The sequence below is a fragment of the Callithrix jacchus genome, chromosome 1 (assembly GCF_049354715.1).
Source record: "Callithrix jacchus isolate 240 chromosome 1, calJac240_pri, whole genome shotgun sequence".
NCBI classification, from domain to species: Eukaryota; Metazoa; Chordata; class Mammalia; order Primates; family Cebidae; genus Callithrix; species Callithrix jacchus.
In genome coordinates, this window is record NC_133502.1 from 201037083 (window position 1) to 201055767 (window position 18685).

General features: G+C 49.9%; 1 protein-coding gene across 1 annotated transcript; it reads right to left on the reverse strand.

Annotated features, from left to right (window-relative positions):
• Positions 1–1745: 1745 nt before the first annotated feature.
• On the reverse strand, positions 1746–13267 carry SEC14L3 (SEC14 like lipid binding 3). Its single transcript, XM_002743676.6, has 12 exons — positions 13155–13267; positions 11872–11947; positions 11578–11621; positions 11385–11444; positions 9924–10112; positions 8880–8975; positions 7923–7983; positions 6223–6306; positions 4293–4399; positions 3764–3903; positions 3519–3688; positions 1746–2671 (listed from the first exon to the last, which is right to left on the reverse strand). The coding sequence occupies exons 1-12, from the start codon at positions 13206–13208 to the stop codon at positions 2550–2552; spliced, it is 1203 nt and encodes a 400-aa protein (XP_002743722.1). The 5' UTR covers positions 13209–13267; the 3' UTR covers positions 1746–2549.
• Between the last annotated feature and the right edge of the window lie 5418 nt (positions 13268–18685).

The following is an 18685-nucleotide window of genomic DNA, read 5'->3' on the forward strand; positions in this document are numbered from 1 at the left end:
TCTGGGTTAGGAAAAGGGGGCGTGGCGATCAAGGGTTTTTTTTTTGAGACGGAGTCTTGCTGTGTTGCCCAGGCTGGAGTACAGTGGCATGATCTCAGCTCACTTCAACCTCCGCCTCCCAGGTTCAAGAGATTCTCCTGCCTCAGCCTCCTGAGTAGCTGGGATTATGGGTGCCCACCACCACACCCAGCTAATTTTTGTATTTTTAGTAGAAATGGGGTTTTGCCATATTGGCCAGGCTTGAAATCCTGACCTCAGGTGATCTACCTGCCTCAGCCTCCCAAAGTGTTGGAAATACAGATGTGAGCCACCTTGTCTGGCTGAGACCAAGATTTTATTATGCAGATGAAGCCTCCAGGTAGCAGGCTTCGGAGAGAACAGACTGTAAATGTTTCTTATTAGACTTAGGGTCTGTGTTGATGTTCATGTTGGTTGGCTTTTCCTGAATTCCAGAAGGGAGGAGGGTAGAATGTTGCATGTCCGAACCCCTTCCCTTCCCATCCTGGCCTGAACTATTCTTTCAGGTAAACTTTGCAATGCCCTTGGCCGAGAGGAAGGGTCCATTCAGATGGTTGGGGTGGGGGGTTCTTAGACTTTTATTTTTTGTTTACAACTCTTACTAGCTTTAGTAAATCCAATGTGAGTGAGGAGGACTTTGGAGTCTTCCTTAAAATCAGGGGACATTGCAGATAGGTGTGTGTGTGTTTGGCAGGGCCAGGATGGGTGTTGCTGGTAGAGGAATGTGGAAGCATTTGGCCTGGACCCAGATCAGCCACGCCCTAGGCTTATCTGTAGGTTCCTGGTTCCTTCCCTGACTCTTCTGGGTCTATTTAAAGAGGCTTTGGCATGGCGGGCAATGTTTCTTTTTCACAATGGCTGCCCCCAAAGGGCTTCTGCTGGTTGCTCTAGTCTTGCTACTTGGTAAGGTCTGGGCATGGGACTCCCTTGGGAGATGGGGTGGTGGAGCAGGAGCCTTCCTCCTGCCCTCTCTGCCCATGACCAAGCCCCCTTGGCCAGCTGTGCACCTGGTAAGGCCACTCCAGGATACTACCACCCTAGGCCTGGGCTGCAGCAGGAGCTGGTCTTGGCATCCTGGGGATAAGAGCAATAGGAGACTTCTTTTCCCATGACGTGTGAATCGCCCTGCTGGGTGCCCCCTGACAGCCCCAATGCCCTATGCCCCTGACCCTTGGGGTCCCTTGCTTCTTCCCACAATGAGATCTGAGGCCACCAGGACCCTGGGTTACCCATTTCTCTCCCTTGACCATCACAGTGCATCTGGGAAGCCTTTCAGGCTTGTTGCAGGCTGAGCAGGGCCCTCCTGGAGTCTAGGGAAGTCCTGCTTCCTGAGGCTAGGGCTCCCCAGCCAGGCCAAACTCCAGGGACAGGATCCACTCCTACCTTGATACCCTGGCCTCTTGGGCAGAGCTTGGCGTATAGTAGATGATCAATAAACACTAAATAAATGCCTTACATTCTCCTTAAAAAAAAAAAAAAGCCCAGATCAGGAGAGGTGGCTCATACCTGTAATCCTATTTAATCCTAGAACTGGGAGGCCAAGGCAGGAGGATTGCTTGAGGGCAGGAATTCGAGACTAGCCTGGGCAATGTAACTTACCCCATCTCTATTTAAAAAAAAAAAAAAAAAAAAAAAAGGCCAGGCACAATGGCTGATGCCTGGAATAAAATGTGCCAACCTCACAAAGCTCTTGGCACAGTTTCTGGTAATAGAGAGCACTCGTCAAATGATAGTTGTTGTTTTCTTTATTATGATTATGCCAGATGTGACTTCCTTTGCTTCCAGGAAAGTCCCTAAAATGTAAGCTATGTGCTCCAAAGGAAGTGGGTGAAGGTGGGAAGCTGAGCATGCAAGTCAGACAAAGCCTGATGTAGGCAGCTCCTACCGGAGGTATGTGGCCTTTGTGGCTGGGGCCCTCAGAAGACAGCCACTGCAAGAAATCTGTAGACTGAATTGCCTGGGTTTGCAGAAAGAGTCCAACCTCATCACACCTCTGCTCCTGTCCAAAGTGTTGAAATCCACCCCACATAAGATCCTCCCAGTCATGTATAGCCATTGAGTCAGTCGCCTGCTCTCTACCTTCTGGTCCTCCATTCAATACCGCAGATATACACTGAGCATCTACTATATTTAAGGGGTGGAAATAAAAAGTATTTAGATATGTCTTCTCCAACCCAAGTTGCTCACAGCCACAGGGAAGGAATTCAAGCATACACATAAATGCCTTAGGGTGGGTGAGGACAAAGGCTAGGGGATTCATTTTCCTATTTCTTGAGTTTCAGTGACACCCACTTCTTGCATTTGCCATTGCTTTTTCCTCCTCTGCAACCTTGGTAACCTCCAAGGTTGTGCCTCTCATACCTTTCTTGATCTGACCACAGCAGATGAGTTTTCCCCAGGGCAGCTCTTTCTGTACTCACTAACATCACAGAGTCAGGAGGACTAACAATCAATTTCAGGGAGGGAGGGAGTGTAGGATATAAAGAGAGAAATCAGAGGGTTAGGAGGTCTCTGAGAAGTGTGGGAGCCACCTAGACAGGGGTGAGCTCTTTATCATATTTCTGCATGCCCTCGTCGGGGAGCAGGACCTCCACTGTGAAGCTGACTTTCTTGGCGTGGACAAAGCTATAGGTGTTGTCGAAGCGTAGGACATCTGGGGGACAGATGGAAAGAGGAGCATTGGGCTTGGCTTTACATACTCTGTGTCCCTCCCCCAGCCATGGAGGACGGGCTTGTGTTCCCACTGGCTTTGTTTGTCAAGCTTGGCCAAGCTTCCCACCACACCTCTTCCCTTCCCCATGGGAACTGCCACCCCAAGCAGGTCCTGTAAACAGACACCCACCTCCGCTTGGCGTGTTCCCAGGCCTGGCTTTACTGGCATTGAGACCAATGGTTATTACATCCCATTGTCTCACACCTGGACACTCACATAACAGGGATGTGAAGCACATGGTTGGGTTTGTCGGAGACCTCCCAGCCCCCTTAGATAAAGCAGGGTTCTGGAGCAGGCCTGCTGGACACTGTTTGCCTCTCCACAACCACCCCCAAAAGCAGGCATTATAACCCCTGGCTCACAGGTGAGCAAACCAAGGGTCCTTCCCAGATTGGTTGGACTTTTGCCCAGAACTATGAAACTACCCCGAGGCTGGGCTGGGACCCTGGAACCACACTCAGCTTTGCGGCTCTGCACAGGTGATCTGTTTTTCAGAACCTCGTTTTCTTCATGTGGAAAGCTACACCTGCTCTATCACTTGTTGTCTGTGTTCTGCGGTCCGGGTGCCCCCAATCCGTTCAGGGCCTGTGTGTCTCTGGCTCTTGGTGCACAGTAGGTGCTCATGAGTATGGACTGAGTGAGCGACTGTTATGAATGAATGGTGCTCACCTAGGCTGTGTGTCCCTGAATGGGGAAGGGGTGTCACTGCCCTTCTGTTTCCTTTTCTAGAGCATGGGACAGGTGGCTCTAGCCTTCCAGAGCCAAGGCCCAGCTGGGAAAGACTTACAGACACCGGCCTCCGAGCAGGTGAGGCTCCCATCCTCGGGCACCATGTGGGCGTTGTAGCGCTGGCTGGGTAGCACCTCTGTCATCTCCCCTGCTCGCTGTCGCTCCCCCATCTTGGTCTTCAGGAAAACTCCGAAGCCGATGTCGGCACCGTCAGATGAGAACTGCCACCTGTCAGCAGGAGGGGGAGGAGACAGGTTGCTGCTCAGCCTGATGGGTCTCTGAGGGGTCAGGGCCTGCTCCTACCTGAGGACACAGCCTGGAAACAGGATCTCGTATTCCACTTGGTGTGACGAGCCGCGGTTGATCTGCACCGAGTGCTCATACTGAGTTTTCACCTGGTCCCGCACGTACATGGACTTGGGGATCTCCCCGCCATAGTTGATCTGCGGACATGGATGAGATGGGCTTGCTCCCCTCTCTTGGCAATTGTTCATGTTTCTCCTGACTGAGACACTTTCACCACCCCCTGGAAGTATCCTCTTCATCCTAGCCCCACTCTCCCACCTCCTCAAGCCTTCTTTGACCCTCCAGGCCAGGCCAGTGCTTCTGCTGGGAGCTTCCCCTTCTAGCTCATCCCTCTGGATTAAAATTCTTCCATTGCTTGTTGCCTTTACAGCTGCTAAGAGCTCTGTAAGGGCAAGGGTTGGATTGCCTAGCTTAATACCTAGTTCTCGGGGTCTCTCTATAGGTACCTGTGGAATGAATGACTGGGTGGAAGGGGAACCCAGCTTAATTCTTGAACCTCTCTTGTCCGGGGAAGGACTCTTTGTACCTTGGTTAAACATCTGGGATTCCCATCTGGGTCAGTCAGGGTGCCCCCAAACTGGGCAGGCAGTTCCTCAGGACTGATGAGTTTCAGCAAACCTTCCTTCCAGTTATCTGGGAGCAGTGGGATTCAGGGATGGTTAGTAAGAATGAAGGAGACCAGTTGGCCTCCCATACTTACCAGGACAACCTGAACTTGGGGAGAAGCCCTATAGGAGGTACGCTGCTAGAGTCAATTTCCCAGCATCCTAGGCCTGGGGCTGCAGAAAGTGTCTTTCTCAGCATTGTATTGCTTTGGAAATCTATTTCCCCCCTCGGTAGATGGATCAGCAGTTTTTGGTTTTTTTTGAGACAGTGTCTCACTCTGTTGTCCAGGCTGGAGTGCAGTGGTGTGATAATGGCTTACTGCACCCTCAACCTCTTGGGCTCAAGTGATCCTCCCACCTCATCCTCCCGAGTAGCTGGGACTATAGGCATGTAACACTATACCTGGCCAATTTTTGTTTTGTTTTGTTTGTTTTTTTATAGAGATAGAGTTTCACCATGTTACCTGGGCTAGTCTCAAAGTCCTTGGCGCAAGTGATTGTCTCACCTGGGCTTCCCAAAGTGTTGGGATTACAAGTGTAAGCCACCGTGCCCAGCCTACAGCACATTCTTTTTTTTTGAGACGAAGTCTTACTCTGTTGCCCAGGCTGGAGTGCAGTGTCACAATCTTGGCTCACTGCAACTTCTGCCTCTCGGGTTCAAGCAATTCTCTGCCTCAGCCTCCTGAGTAGCTGGGATTACAGGCACCCACCACCACACCTGGCTAATTTTTGTATTTTTAGTAGAGACGGGGTTTCACCAGGTTGACCAAGCTTGTCTTGAACTCCTGGTCTCAGGTTATCCACCCGCCTCGGTCTCCCAAAGTGCTGGGATTACAGGTGTGAGCCACTGTGCCCAACCTAATTAATATATATTACTATACAGAGTTTAGAAAACATCGAAAATACAGGTAATAAAATTAAAAACCACATGATTTCTCACTATCAACAAATATTTTGTTGTGCTTTCTTCTAGAAATATATATTTATTGTCCATATATTTGTTTTCATAAAAATAAGATTATACTTCTAGTTGAATCTTATTTTAGTTTATACTTATGAAGATAAGTTTATAATCTACTTTAAAAAAACGTAATGACATTTCCCATGGCACTAAATATTCACTCACAGAGTTCATCAAATGGGTGCACCATTATTTACTTATCCAGTTTCTTCTTGTTGGGCCTCCTTTCTCAGAACTGTGACTACTCCTTCTGCTTGTCTGCCTCATCCTCCTCAGCTGAGGTTGGCTTTAGAAGCACTACGCTTATGAGCGTTGAAAACAAACCGAGGCCTATGTGCCAGAAATTGACTAGCAATCAAACTGAAACCAGTGAGGCAGTAGGTGTGGAGGCCTTGCCCACCAGAGGGGTATGGCAGGGAAAAAAGCAGAGGTAACAGACTCTTTAGGATAAGACCCACCTCACTGTTGGGAAGAAGGAGCCTCTGACTAGGTGATATGTAGAGTTCTCTTGTTGTTTTTGAGACAGGGTCTCACTCTGTTGCCCAGGCTGGAGTGCGGTGGTATGAACATGACTCACTGCAGCTTCAGACTCCTGGGCTCAAGTGATCCTCCCGCCTCAACCTCCTGAGCAGCTGGGACTACAGGTGCACACCACCATACCCAGGTAATTTTAAAATTTTCTGTAGAGATGAGGTCTTGCTATGTTGCTGAGGCTGGTCTCAAACTCCTGAGCTCAAGCAATCCTCCCGACTCAGCCTTCCAAAGTGCTGGAATTACAGGCGTGAGCCACCGCACGCGACCTAATGTGTGGAGTTATGGATGGGGTAATGGACCAACCTCACTCCAAAGTTTATGTGTAGGGGTCAGGAAATTGAGCTGGCACTACTTACTTCCCAACACAATAATTTTCCTGCGAGTGTCCTCACTCAGGAATGGCTTCATGAGGTTGTAACCCACAGGGAACAGTTTGGTAGCTGGAGAGATAAAAGTAAGGATAATGGGAAGAAAAGAATTATATTGGGCAAACCCCTCCATAATGGTAATAACTAATGATACAGAGGAGTCATGACTAACGCTGGTCAATTCCAATGTCTGTCCTGCACCCAACAAACATCCAAACAACCAGTCAACCAGCCAACCAACAGCCAGCTAGCCAATCATGCATCGTCATGCAATGCAATTATCAAACTCATTCAGCCAACGAAGCAGCCAACCGTTCAAACTTCTAATCAGCCACCTATTCAGTCAAGCAATAAACCAGCCAACCTCAGCTGGGTGCAGTGGCTCACGCCTGTAATTCCAGCACTTTGGGAGGCCGAGGTGGGTGGATCACGAGGCCAAGAGATGGAGACCATCCTGGTCAACATGGTGAAACCCCGTCTCTACTAAAAATACAAAAAATTAGCTGGGCACGGTGGTGCGCACCTGTAATCCCAGCTACTCAGGAGGCTGAGGCAGGAGAATTGCCTGAACCCAGGAGGCAGAGGTTGCAGTGAGCCGAGATTGTGCCATTGCACTCCAGCCTGGGTAACAAGAGCGAAACTCTGTCTCCAAAACAAAAACAAAAACAAAAAACCAGCCAACCTACCAACCAACCAACTATCCAACAAACTAGCCAACTGACAACAAATAGTCAAGCAATTCATCTTCTAATCAGCCAACCTACCAAATGGTCAACCACCTAACAAATTAGCCAATCAGCAAAGTAATCAGCCAGTGGAACAGCCAGATGATTACTCAACTAACTGTGCTCTCTTGCCAGCCAGTCATCCAGATAACCAGCCAGCCAACCATCCAAATAACCAGCCAGCCAACTATGCAAACAACCAGTCAGCCACCATCCAAATAGCCATCCAAGATTCAGCCAAACAACAAACCAGACAACCAATTAACCAACCTGCCAACCAGCCATCCAAACAACCTCCCAACCAGAATGCCAACCAGTCACTCGATCAGTCAACCAAGCTAAGAACTAGCCAGCCAAGCAGCCATCTGATTCTCCAGCCAACCACCAGTCAGCCAACTAGCCAAGCAACCAACTGGCCAGTCAACTGAGCGACCAATCAAACAACCAACTGACCAACCAACCAGCCAATCACCAAACATCCATCCATCCTTTCTTCTGCCCACCAACCCAAACAATCACCCAAATAACTATGGAGCATCCACCATGGACCCAGGCCTGTGAGGGCTACAACAAAAGTTGAGAATCATGGCCCCGGCCTTCAAGGAGCAGAAAACTCAGCCCATAAAGCAGGATGAGCACAAATAAAACAGCTGGAGATCCCTAGAAGGCAGCAAATAGGAAAGACTATACCAGTTGCCATTGCCAGAGGCAGTCTGGGGAGGGAGAGATCATCATGGCTAGGAGAAATAAGGGAGGATTTCTGGGAGAGCTGGGATTGAAGCTGCCTCCTCATACAGTAAGGCCAACCCCAGAAGTTACCATTTATTGAGAACTTACTCTATGCCAGGCACTCTAAGTGATTTGCATACAGCCAGGGAACCAACCTGCCTCACCATAATCCTGGGACAAGGCAGTGTTGTCACCCTCAGCGTAGAGATGAGGAAAGAGTCATTTGTCACACACCTTTCACGATGAGCATGAACTTCAGGGTCTCTGGGTAATTCTCTTCAAGGAGGCAGAAGAACTGTGGAGCCAAGAGAGAGCCCTTAGAGAGCACATTGCATCTTCTCCTTTGCAATCTCCTGTTGGGAGGTTTCTGATGGCTCTGGAGGATTTTCCTTCATGCCATCACCTCCACTGCCCTCTGGAGGGAACCTTCTCACCTCAAATTATTATAGCTGGGCCGGGTGCGGTGGCTCATGCCTATAATCCCAGCACTTTGGGAGGCCGAGGCGGGTGGATCACAAGGTCAAGAGATCGAGACCATCCTGGTCAACAAGGTGAAACCCTGTCTCTACTAAAAATGCAAAAATTAGCTGGGCATGGTGGCGCGTGCCTGTAATCCCAGCTACTCAGGAGGCTGAGGCAGGAGAATTGCTTGAACCCAAGAGGCAGAGGTTGCGATGAGCCGAGATCACACCATTGCGCTCCAGCCTGGGTAACAAGAGTGAAACTCCATCTCAAAAAAAACAAAAACAAAAACAAAAAACAACTATTATAGCCATACACTAATAATAATTATATAATAATCATTTTTAGTAACTACTGTAGTAATAGTAGCATAATAATAATGAGTGCTGTTTATTAAATGTTCACTATTTGCCAAGCAGTGTACATACACCTTACATAACAACTTGCTGAAATATCCTACATTGCTATCTCCATTTTGTAAGTAAGGAAACTGAGGCATGGCAAGGGTTTAGTGGAAGCTGGCACGTGTGGTCTCAGTACAGTGTTGTCCCCAAAACCCATTCTGCAGGATCTTCTAGGAAACATATTAAGGCCTTTTGGGTTTTGAGTCACAGTGAGGGCGCCCAGGATATTTTTAAACTAAACCTTGGCTCTCAGTGAGCAGCTGGGTCACAGCAGGCCAAGCTGGTCATCAAAGCAAGTGGTGGGGGCTGTGGGCCTTCTCCTCACCTCCTGGTACACTTCTACCAGAGGTTTCCAGAAGTGTTTCAGTCCCAGGCCCTCACAGTCAAATATCATCACGATGGTCTCAATCTTCTTCCCTAGCTGAAAGGATGAGAGCAAGAAGCAGTTCTGGGGTTGAAGGTGTAGGCTTGGGAGATAGTGACCCAAGTACATGACCCCTTGGGGCTGCTTCTAGCCCCTGACTCTGTCCTCAGAAGAACAAGAGGACAAACCAGTGGATGCATTTCCCCATCCATCCATCCATCCATCCAACCATCCATCCATCCCCTTATACATCAATTCATCCATCAGTTAATTGACTGATATTTATTATGCACTTTTTTTGTGTGTCAGACACTGAAAGTGTAACGAATAATGCTAGATAAGCCACAATTCTTGTCCTTAAAATGTTCACTGTCTGGCTGGGGAGATGACAAGCAACCAGGTCATTCTAATCTGATGACAAGTGTCAGTCACAAGGGCTGCAGAGGTACAGAAGAGGTTATTTAATGCAGGCAGGGACTCAGAGAAGGCGACATCTAAGTTTCAGACCAAAAGGATAGATAGGAGAAAGTCAGGGAAAGTTGTGGGAGGTAGGTGTGTGTGGTAGGAACTTGGGTTGTTCCGGCAGAAGGAGTAGCAGGGGCCGAGCCTCAGAGGGAATAGCAGTAGCTACCATTGTTCAGAAACATGTATCAGACCCTGGGTGCTAAACCACATACTTGCATTATCTCATTTTGCGTTTGCAACCATTGTTTATTATTATCCCTATTTTATAGGTGAAGGGGCTGAGGCTCAGATAGGTGAAGTGACGTATTCAAAACACTGAAAAAAAAGACTGTCAAACAAGAATTCTATTCCCAGCCAAAGTATCCTTCAAAAAACTCTTTCTGTGACTGTGGCTTTTCAAGGCCTCACAGCTGGTAAGCAACTGTTTGACCCAAGAGCCCTCTGACTCTGGTTGTTGAGAACATGTATGTTTCTGAAACCAATCCCCACTGGCAGCCTCAACTGCCCCCAGCCATCCACCCCACCTGGCCTGGGCCTCACCCTCTCTGTCTGCAGGTCACACTCATGCAGGATGCGCTCACAGTCCCTCATCTTGGTCTTGAGCAGGTCCTGCTTGGTGACTGAGAAGAGCAGCCCCTTGGGATCAAGTGGGCCAATGATGTCATACCACACAGGGCAGCCGTCACGGTCATAGCCACACAGACCGCCAGGCATGTACTTCTGGATCACCTGGGCATAAAAAGACGCACAGAACGTGGCATTACACACCTCCCTTGAGACCCCCAGACCATGCTGACTTGAGTGGCCCAAGCCTACACACACTATGGTATACAGTACTGTCCCTCCCTGGAAGGCAGTGCTATTGTCGCAAGTGAGAAAGCTGAGGTCCTGCAGGGGAGGGCCTTGCTCACAGAGGGTAAATGGCAAAGCCGGGTCTCAGCAGGCCCCTGGGCTTCTTACATCTGCTCCGATGTCTCCCATGTCCCTTTCTGTGGAGAAGAGTTGGGTTTACTGACAAAGAACACAGACTCTGAGGGTTAACAGAGCTGGTTCCAAAACAGACACTGGCCGGGCAAGGAGGCTCATGCCTGTAATCCCAGCTGCACAGGAGGTTGAGGCAGATAGGATCTCCTGAGGCCAGGAGTTTGAGATCAGCTTGGGCAACAGAGGAGACCCTGTCTCTACAAAAATAAAATAAATTAGCCAGGCATGGTAACACATATCTGTAAACTTGGGAGGCTGAGGTGGGAGAATCAATAGAGCCCAGGAGTTCAGTTCAAGCTTGCAGTGAGCCCTGATCGTGCCACTGCACGCCAGCTTTGGCAATAGAGACCCCATCCATTAAAAATAAAATTTAAAAAAAAGCAATGATACCACTGCTCTGAGCTCCATTTTGCCTCCTGTTCTGTAAAATGGTTTGGATAATCCCTCACTCTTGGGACTGTTGGGGAAAGTCCCTAAGTTAATGGTGGCAAAGCAGAGTGCCCAGCCCAGAGTACACGCCCTACAAGTGAAGATGTGACCATTACTCTACCAAGATGCCCGTGGTGGCGCTGTTCTCATTGGTGCCTTGATGGGCTAAACTTCTTTTCCACCCAGACAGGACACTTTAAGCAGACCCCTAGCGGGCAGGGGCACAGAAGCACAGGCTATCCGTGGTGGTGCAGAGCCTGGATTTGGGGGCCAAACAGGCCTGAGCATAAACCCAGCCCTACCTTGGGGCTGTGGGACTGTGGGCAAGTTACCTAGTTTTGCTGGGCTTCAGTGTCCTCATCCACAAAATGGGGACAATAGAATCCATCATTGTGATGACTGAAGGAGCTCACGCTGCTAATGCCTTAACCTAGGCCTGGATCTCGCAAGCCCCAGGAAACATTCATTATTGCTATAGGAAAGGAGACTGTGGGCCTTCGGCTTTCACAGGCCTCTCAGGCTTGCTGCCCCTCATTCGTGGTCCCCAGTGACCTTGAAAGACTGAGGTGTTTGGGGGTGTTGGCTCACCTCTGGGGGCTGCCAATCAAGGATATGGTCAATATCCATGGTCTTCCGGAACTCCATGTACTGAAAGGGAAATGAGTGGTAAGACCCGACTGGGCTCCCAGCACCAGGAGAATGGGGATAGAAGGAGGGGCTTGAGACATAGATTGCCCCCGACAGAGACCCTCTATAAATCTCCAGAGTGGCTAGGTCTCACCTTGCGGAGCATAGCCTCCGACTTCTGCAGGTCAAAATTCCGAGCTGTGGGAAAACAGAAAGAAGATGCGAGGCCGGAAAGAGGCCTTGTCTTGTTCCTGGCCAGGGAGATCTATGGAGGACACTGGGGCCTGGGTAAGACCTCGCTCCCCTACCTGCTTCCCTCCTCTGGACCCAAACATGGGAAGCAAGATTGTGTGGATGGATCCTGAGAGCCATGAGACATTCTGGAGCAGTTTGGACCAGGCCCCTCTTGCTGCCCCCTGATCCCTACCTCTCCCACCTCTGCCCTCACCTCGGAGCCAGCGTAGAAGGAAATAATCATCAGGGTTGGGCAGGGTCGGAAGCACATCCTGGACATTTTCTCGGAACTGGCAAGAGAGATGCTGGTTAAAGCAGCTCTCTCACGTTGAGCCGTGGCCGCCAGACTCAAAGCTGCTTTCATCATCCCTCCTTTCCTCCCACATGCAAAATGGCCCACAGTGAAAGGATGGGTTAATGGTTGACTAGAAGGAGAGATGGATCACTGGATAGGTGGATAAATGGAAGGAGGATAGATGGGTGAATAAATGGTTAGAAAGAATAGATGGGTGAGTGGATAGGTAGAAAGAAAAAGGAAGAAATCAATGAATGGATGGATGGATGGAGAGTGGGTATGTGGATAAGTCAGTGAAGGGACAGAGGAGAAATGGATGGCTGATGAAGAGAAGAAAGGATGGATAGATGGAAAGGTGGGTAGGAAGATGGATGGGTGGATGAAAGAAAGGATAAACCAGCTGGGCGTGGTGGCTCACGCCTGTAATCCCAGCATTTTGGGAGGCTGAGGCTGGTGGATCACCTGAGGTCAGGAGTTTGAGACCAGCCTGGTCGACATAATGAAACCCCATCTCTACTAAAAATATAAAAATTAGCTGACATGGTGGCACACGCCTGTAGTCCTAGCTACGTAGGAGGCTGAGGCAGAAGAATTGCTTGAACCCAGGAGGTGGAGGCTGCAGTGAGCTGAGATCACACCACAGCACTCAGCCTGGATAAATGACTCAGTGAGTGAATAAATGGATTGGAGTTTGGAGGTATTCATAGTTCCCTCTGTATGTTAGCCCCCAAAACTTTTTTTTTCATCCCACCTTCTATTAAAACATGGTTAGCAATGATACGTCCTCTTCTGCTCTGTCTCTTGGGCTGAATCCTGAAAGATGTTAGTCATCTTTCAGGATTCCAAGGAGGGAGGGGTTAAAGGGTGGACCAGCAGCATCTTTCAGCTCCTACCTACGGTGCTGGGAAAGGAGGAAGGGGGTGCCTGGCTGCCAGGGAAACCTCTCTGGTTCTGGCTCCTGGATGAGAAGTCAGCCTTGACCTTGGGTGGGCACCACCCACACTATTGCCTGGAAGTGGCGCTAGTCCCTCATCCCCTGCCCTGGACAGGGTTGATGTCACTGGGCAGTGTGGGGCTTATCCCCTTTGGGAGGTAACAGCAAGGAGACAATGTCAAGGGCTGGCTGAATCGACTGAGTGGGGCAGGGTTCCAGCCGCCCCTTTCCCCTGGTCTTCCGGAACTCCAGGAGGAGGGGCTCTCACCTTGGCCAGGATCTCTGCTTGTTTGGGGCTCAGGTCTCCGACTCGGCCGCTCATGGTGCTGGCTGAGGCTTGAGGAGTGGTGACCACTACAGGCAAGAGGCCAAGCCTAGTTTGTCCGCCCTGACCCAACTGGGTCCTTTTGCCCCCATTCCTGGGTGTGGCTCCAAGCACCTCCTCCTTGGCCAACTGTTCAAATTGCACATTACATAATTGGGATTAAGTGAAGTTCCGTGCTTGGCTCGGGGACAGATCTGGGGGTACAAGCGGGCATGGAGCGTGTGCCAAAGTCCCCTGCCAGGAGGAGGCCACTGGGAGGAAGGGAGGCTGGTCTCCCGTGGCCATGGAGCCCAAGGTGAGTGGCTACAGAACCCACTGACGCTCCTAGGCCTACAGTGCCCACTGACCTAGAGAAAGGGGAGTTGCAGGGCAATGAGGACCACTCCTTGTGGGTACCCTTTCTCCCTGAGCCTGTCTTCCTCACTCAGGATTCTGCAAAGATCACCCGCCTTTACCCAGCTCTGACAGGGTCAGATTCTGGGGCTTGGTCAGTGTAGAAATGAGTTCATTTACTTTATTGGGGGTGGGAGGCTTAGCTTCTTCTTTTGTAACAAATGTCCACAGTCAAGAAGAGAACAGATGGCATCTTTAGAATGTCACTTGCTTCATTTATAAAATGGAGCTGTTAACGCTTGCCCTGCCCTCCTTATGTGGTTGAAGGGAAGATCTAATGAGGCGTAGGGACTGTCAAGGATTGTGCACATCTAAAGGATACTCCCCTTCAGCCCAGCTGGTCCCCCCAGAGCTTCAGCTCCAGGAAGGGAGAGGCCCTGTTATTGATGACTCTCTCTAAAGAAACCATCAGCTTGAGACTGCAGCATGGCCACATGGCCACTTCTTGGCCTTGTGGGTGTTTGCATGCACTGAAGCCACCTCTGGGCTAGCCTCGGCCCTACCAGGTCCCCTGCTCCAGGGCCTCTTTAGACTATTGGATGTTGGTCAGTACCAGATATCTTCTCGGGACATCTTTCTTGTTCCGGGCTCCTGATAGAACTGAGTCCAGAAGGAGAAGGTGGGGCTGACGCTGTCCATTTCCCTCTGCCTGGGGTGCCTGGGGCATGTACTCAGGAACAATTAGATAATTCTCTACACCCCAGCCCTGCCCCATTTCACATTCCAGCCTCAATTTCTGCAAAGCCCCAGCTGCTGTCTACACCCACTTCCTGCAAGGCCAGCCGTGTACAGAGGTTGGGTTCCTCCACTGCCCTCTCCCGAGCCACTAATCCTGCCCATTTCTCACCAGTCTCTTTTCTTACCCTAATCCCTAGGTGTGCTAGTTACTTCTGGGGGCATCAGAGACTGCGAAAGGAGAGCCGGGAGGGAGGGTTGGGGTGTCCTCAGGAATTGGGAGCCTTTTCCCGACCCAGATCACAGATTTGAAGCACTCTACTATGTTCACAAATCCTCATCAGCCACAGCCGCGACACAGGGCAGACATCACTGGGAGAAGCTACGGTGCGTTTCGGTAGAGCTCTGTGATAGACATTTTCTGTCTGGGAATCCTATCAGACATATCTGGTAGCCACTAGTTACATGTGAAATATGGTTAGTGTGACTGAGGAACTGAAGTTTCAATTGAATTGGATTTTGATACATTTTACTTTAAATTGTTCTATCTGGCTCATGGCTATCATATCAGATGGTGCAGGTTGACCGTTTTATTTTATTTTTGAGACAGGGCCTCACTCTGTTGCCCAGGCTGGAGTGCAGAGGCAAGATCTCGGCTCACTCCAGCCTCAGTCTCCCCAGGTTCAGTCAATCCTCCTAGCTCAGCCCCCTGAGTAGCCCAGACTACAGGCACATTCCATCACACCCTGCCAATTTCTTGTTGAGATGGGGTCTCATTACATGCATGACCTCGTTTTGGCCTGGTACAGTGGCTCACACCTATAATCCCAGCAGTTTGGGAGGCAGAAGCAAGTGGATCACCTGAAGTCAGGAGTTCAAGACCAAACTGGCCAACACAGTAAACCCCATCTCTACTAAAAATACGAAAATTAGCTGGGCGTGCCTGTAATGCCTGTTACTTGGGAGGCTGAGGCAGGAGAATGACTTGGACTCAGGAGGCAGAGGTTGTAGTGAGCTGAGATTGTGCTACTGCACTCCAGCCTGGGTGACAGAGCAAGATTCCATCTCAAAAAAGGAAAAGGCAGGCCGGGTGTGGTGGCTCAAGCCTGTAATCCCAGCATTTTGGGAGGCCGAGGTGGGTGGATCACTAGGTCAAGAGATCAAGACCATCCTGGTCAACATGGTGAAACCCCGTCTCTACTAAAAATATAAAAATTAGCTGGGCATGGTGGCGCAGCCTGTAGTCCCAGCTACTTAGCAGGCTGAAGCAGAAGAATTGCCTGAACCCAGGAGGCGGAGGTTGCGATGAGCCGAGATCGTGCCATTGCACTCCAGTCTGGGTGATAAGAGCGAAACTCTGTCTCAAAAAAAAAAAAAAAAAAAATGGAAAAGGCAGTGCATTACCTTATTTAAATCTCAGAACATACCTGTGGTATTAGGTAGGTTCTGTTATTAAGCCCGTTATAAAGATAAACTAACTGAGGTATAGAGAAGTTAAGTGACTTATCCAGGGGTAAACTCATGCATTTAACTGCTCTGCTGTTGTGCTAAGCTGTACCCTAGTCTTGGCTCTAGAAGCTTCTGCCCTACTTCTGCGCCCAAGCACAGAAGTCACCCACATGTCATACAGGTGGCATTTGAGCCAGGCCTTGAAGAAAGGAAGGATTTTGATTTATGGAGGGCATATAAAGGGCATCCCAAGTGGAGGGGATGGCACGGGCAAAGGCGTGGAGGTGGGAAAGTGAGAAGCATGTGGAGGGGGTGGTGGGGAGATTACAGCAAACAAGACAGATTAGGACCCGCCTTGCATAGAGCTCACAGTCTTCCACTGGGGAGCACTCCCTCTGTGCTGGGAGCTTTATATCATCATCAAATCATTCAGGAGCAGGTATGGGTATTCCCATTTTAGAGCTGTAAAGAAATAGAAGTTCAGAGAGATCAAGCAACTTTTCTGAGGTCACACAGCCAGTAAACGAGGAGCCAGAACTTGAACCCAAACCTGTCCGACTCTAGATTAGATAGCCCGCCCTGCTTTCCCCTGAAGGGCTTCATATTGTGCCCAGAATAAAGTGCTCAATAAATGGTCTAAATCATCATTGTGTGGAAGCCTGCATCTACCTGGATTCGAGCTGGATTCAGGCTGCAGGGTGTCTTGGGGCCAGCAGGGTTAATTTTGCCTGCCTTGAAACAAAGGCCTTGGGGAACTAGAGTTCCCCACCCCCCACCTCCCCAAACCCCAGAGGACGCTGTCTCCCAGCAAGGTCCCATGTGTGTTTGGCTTCTCATTTACCAAGCTCTCAGGGGACCATGGCAACCACAACCTAAACAAAGAACCACAGGTGGATAGACAGAGCCGCCTGCACCCCACAGCAGAACCCCTCCTTCCAGCTGGCTATTAGGAAATCTGAAAGAGCTGCCTCTTCCAGCCCAACCCTGATCACACCTCCACCAGGATGGATCTTGCCAGAAGCAGTTGGGTAGGTCCAGAGGGGCCCCTCTGGTACAAGAGTCTCAACACAGGGCAGGCATCACTGGGAGGAGGTGAGCGGGGGCACTTAGACCACACAGATGTGAGGTGGAGGCCAGGGGCTGAGGCTCACACCTATAATCCCAGTGCTTTGAGAGGCTGATAGGGGAGGATTGCTGGAGGCCAGGAGTTTGAGATCAGCCTGGGCAACATGGTGAGACCCTGTCTCTTCAAAATATTAAAACATTAGCTGGGCGTGATGGGGCATGCCTGTAGTACCAGTTACTTGGGAGGCTGAGGCAGGAGGATCACCTGGGCCCAAGAGTTTGAGGCTGCAATGAGCTTTGGTAGGGCCACTGAACTCCAGCCTGGGTGACAGAGTGAAACCTTATCCTTCAAAAAAGTAAAAGCATTGTGGGGAGATGGAAAGGGATTGGGGTGCACCTCTCCAGAGCCCCGGCGGTGCTTCCAGTAGCACCTGACAGTTCACTTTCTTTTACCATTGGGCAGTTTCATCTCCTTTAAAAAAAAATTGTGGGCCGGGCGCAGTGGCTCACGCCTATAATCCCAGCACTTTGGGAGGCCGAGGCGGGTGGATCACGAGGTCAAGAGATCAAGACCATCCTAGTCAACATAGTGAAACCCCGTCTCTACTAAAAATGCAAAAATTAGCTGGGCATGGTGGCGCACGCCTGTAGTCCCAGCTACTCGGGATGCTGAAGCAGGAGAATTGCCTGAACCCCAGGAGGCGGAGGTTGTGGTGAGCCAAGATCGCGCCATTGCACTCCAGCCTGGATAACAAGAGTGAAACTCCATCTCAAAAAAAAAAAAAAAAAAATTGTGATATAATTCATATACCACAAATTCATTTTTTTAAAAATAGAAAGTACCAGGTTTTCTTATCTTTTTATCAGTAACAGACAACAGCATGAGACAGCTACAGAGACAGTGTTCCTCCAACACTTTCCGAGAAAAAGGTCACCTGGGGTAGGAGAGGACCCCTCCAGCGGGGACCCCAGGTTGGGGTGGTGAGGGAAGCTAATAGCCAGTGGGTGCAGCAAGGGAGGGTCATTCCTGTCACCCCAGCCAATGGGGTCAGGAGGAGATACTGCCAAGCCAGGCTGAGCCACCAGGCCTCTCCTCTCTGGAAAAGCGGGGTACCAGATAACAGGCCCCAGCTGGAGCCTCACCCAGCCCTTCCCCATCTCCCCTCCCCTTGTCCAGAGACACAAGGGTCATCCCAGCATAGCTGAGGCTGCGGCTTGTGAAGCCGGTTGCATTCTCTAGAACAGTGCCGTCCGACAGAGGGAAACGCGCTGTGTGGCCAGTGCAGTAGCCACGAGCCACAAACGGTGACCAAGTGAGCCCTTGAAGTATGGTTAGTGCAGCTGAGTTAGATGGAGCAGGGATCCCTCTGAGGGGCCTGCTGGGCTCCCCACAAGGATGGAAATAAAGGAAAATCTCGAGTTCCTTCCAGGAAAATTCCAAGCCTCTACCTGCCCTGAGAAGTAAACAAGCAACTTGATAAACAAGAAGGTAACAGTAGCCTAAAACAACAGCCAAGGAAGTTAGAGTCAGATGTTTGGTTCCTCTATAGCAACTAAAGTCAACATCTTAGCATAGGGTTCTGAGTTGTTTTGCAGAAACCTGGACCCCTCCCAAAAAGGATCCGCTGAAGACTGAACTCTGCTGTAAATTTCTTCCTGAAGGGCTTAGAGGAAGTCACATCCACCAACCCAAATTAACATTCTTTTCTGCTGACCCCAAATTTTTAAACAAATCTTTACTTTAACCAACTGCAAATAAGAAAACTTTGACTCTCCCTATTACCTAAGCCCCAGCTGCAAGATACCCCACCCTTTTAGGCCAAGACCAACGCATAACTTCCGCCTTCCTAAAATTTACCCCTGCCTTAAAAAGCCTTACATGCAAACCATCG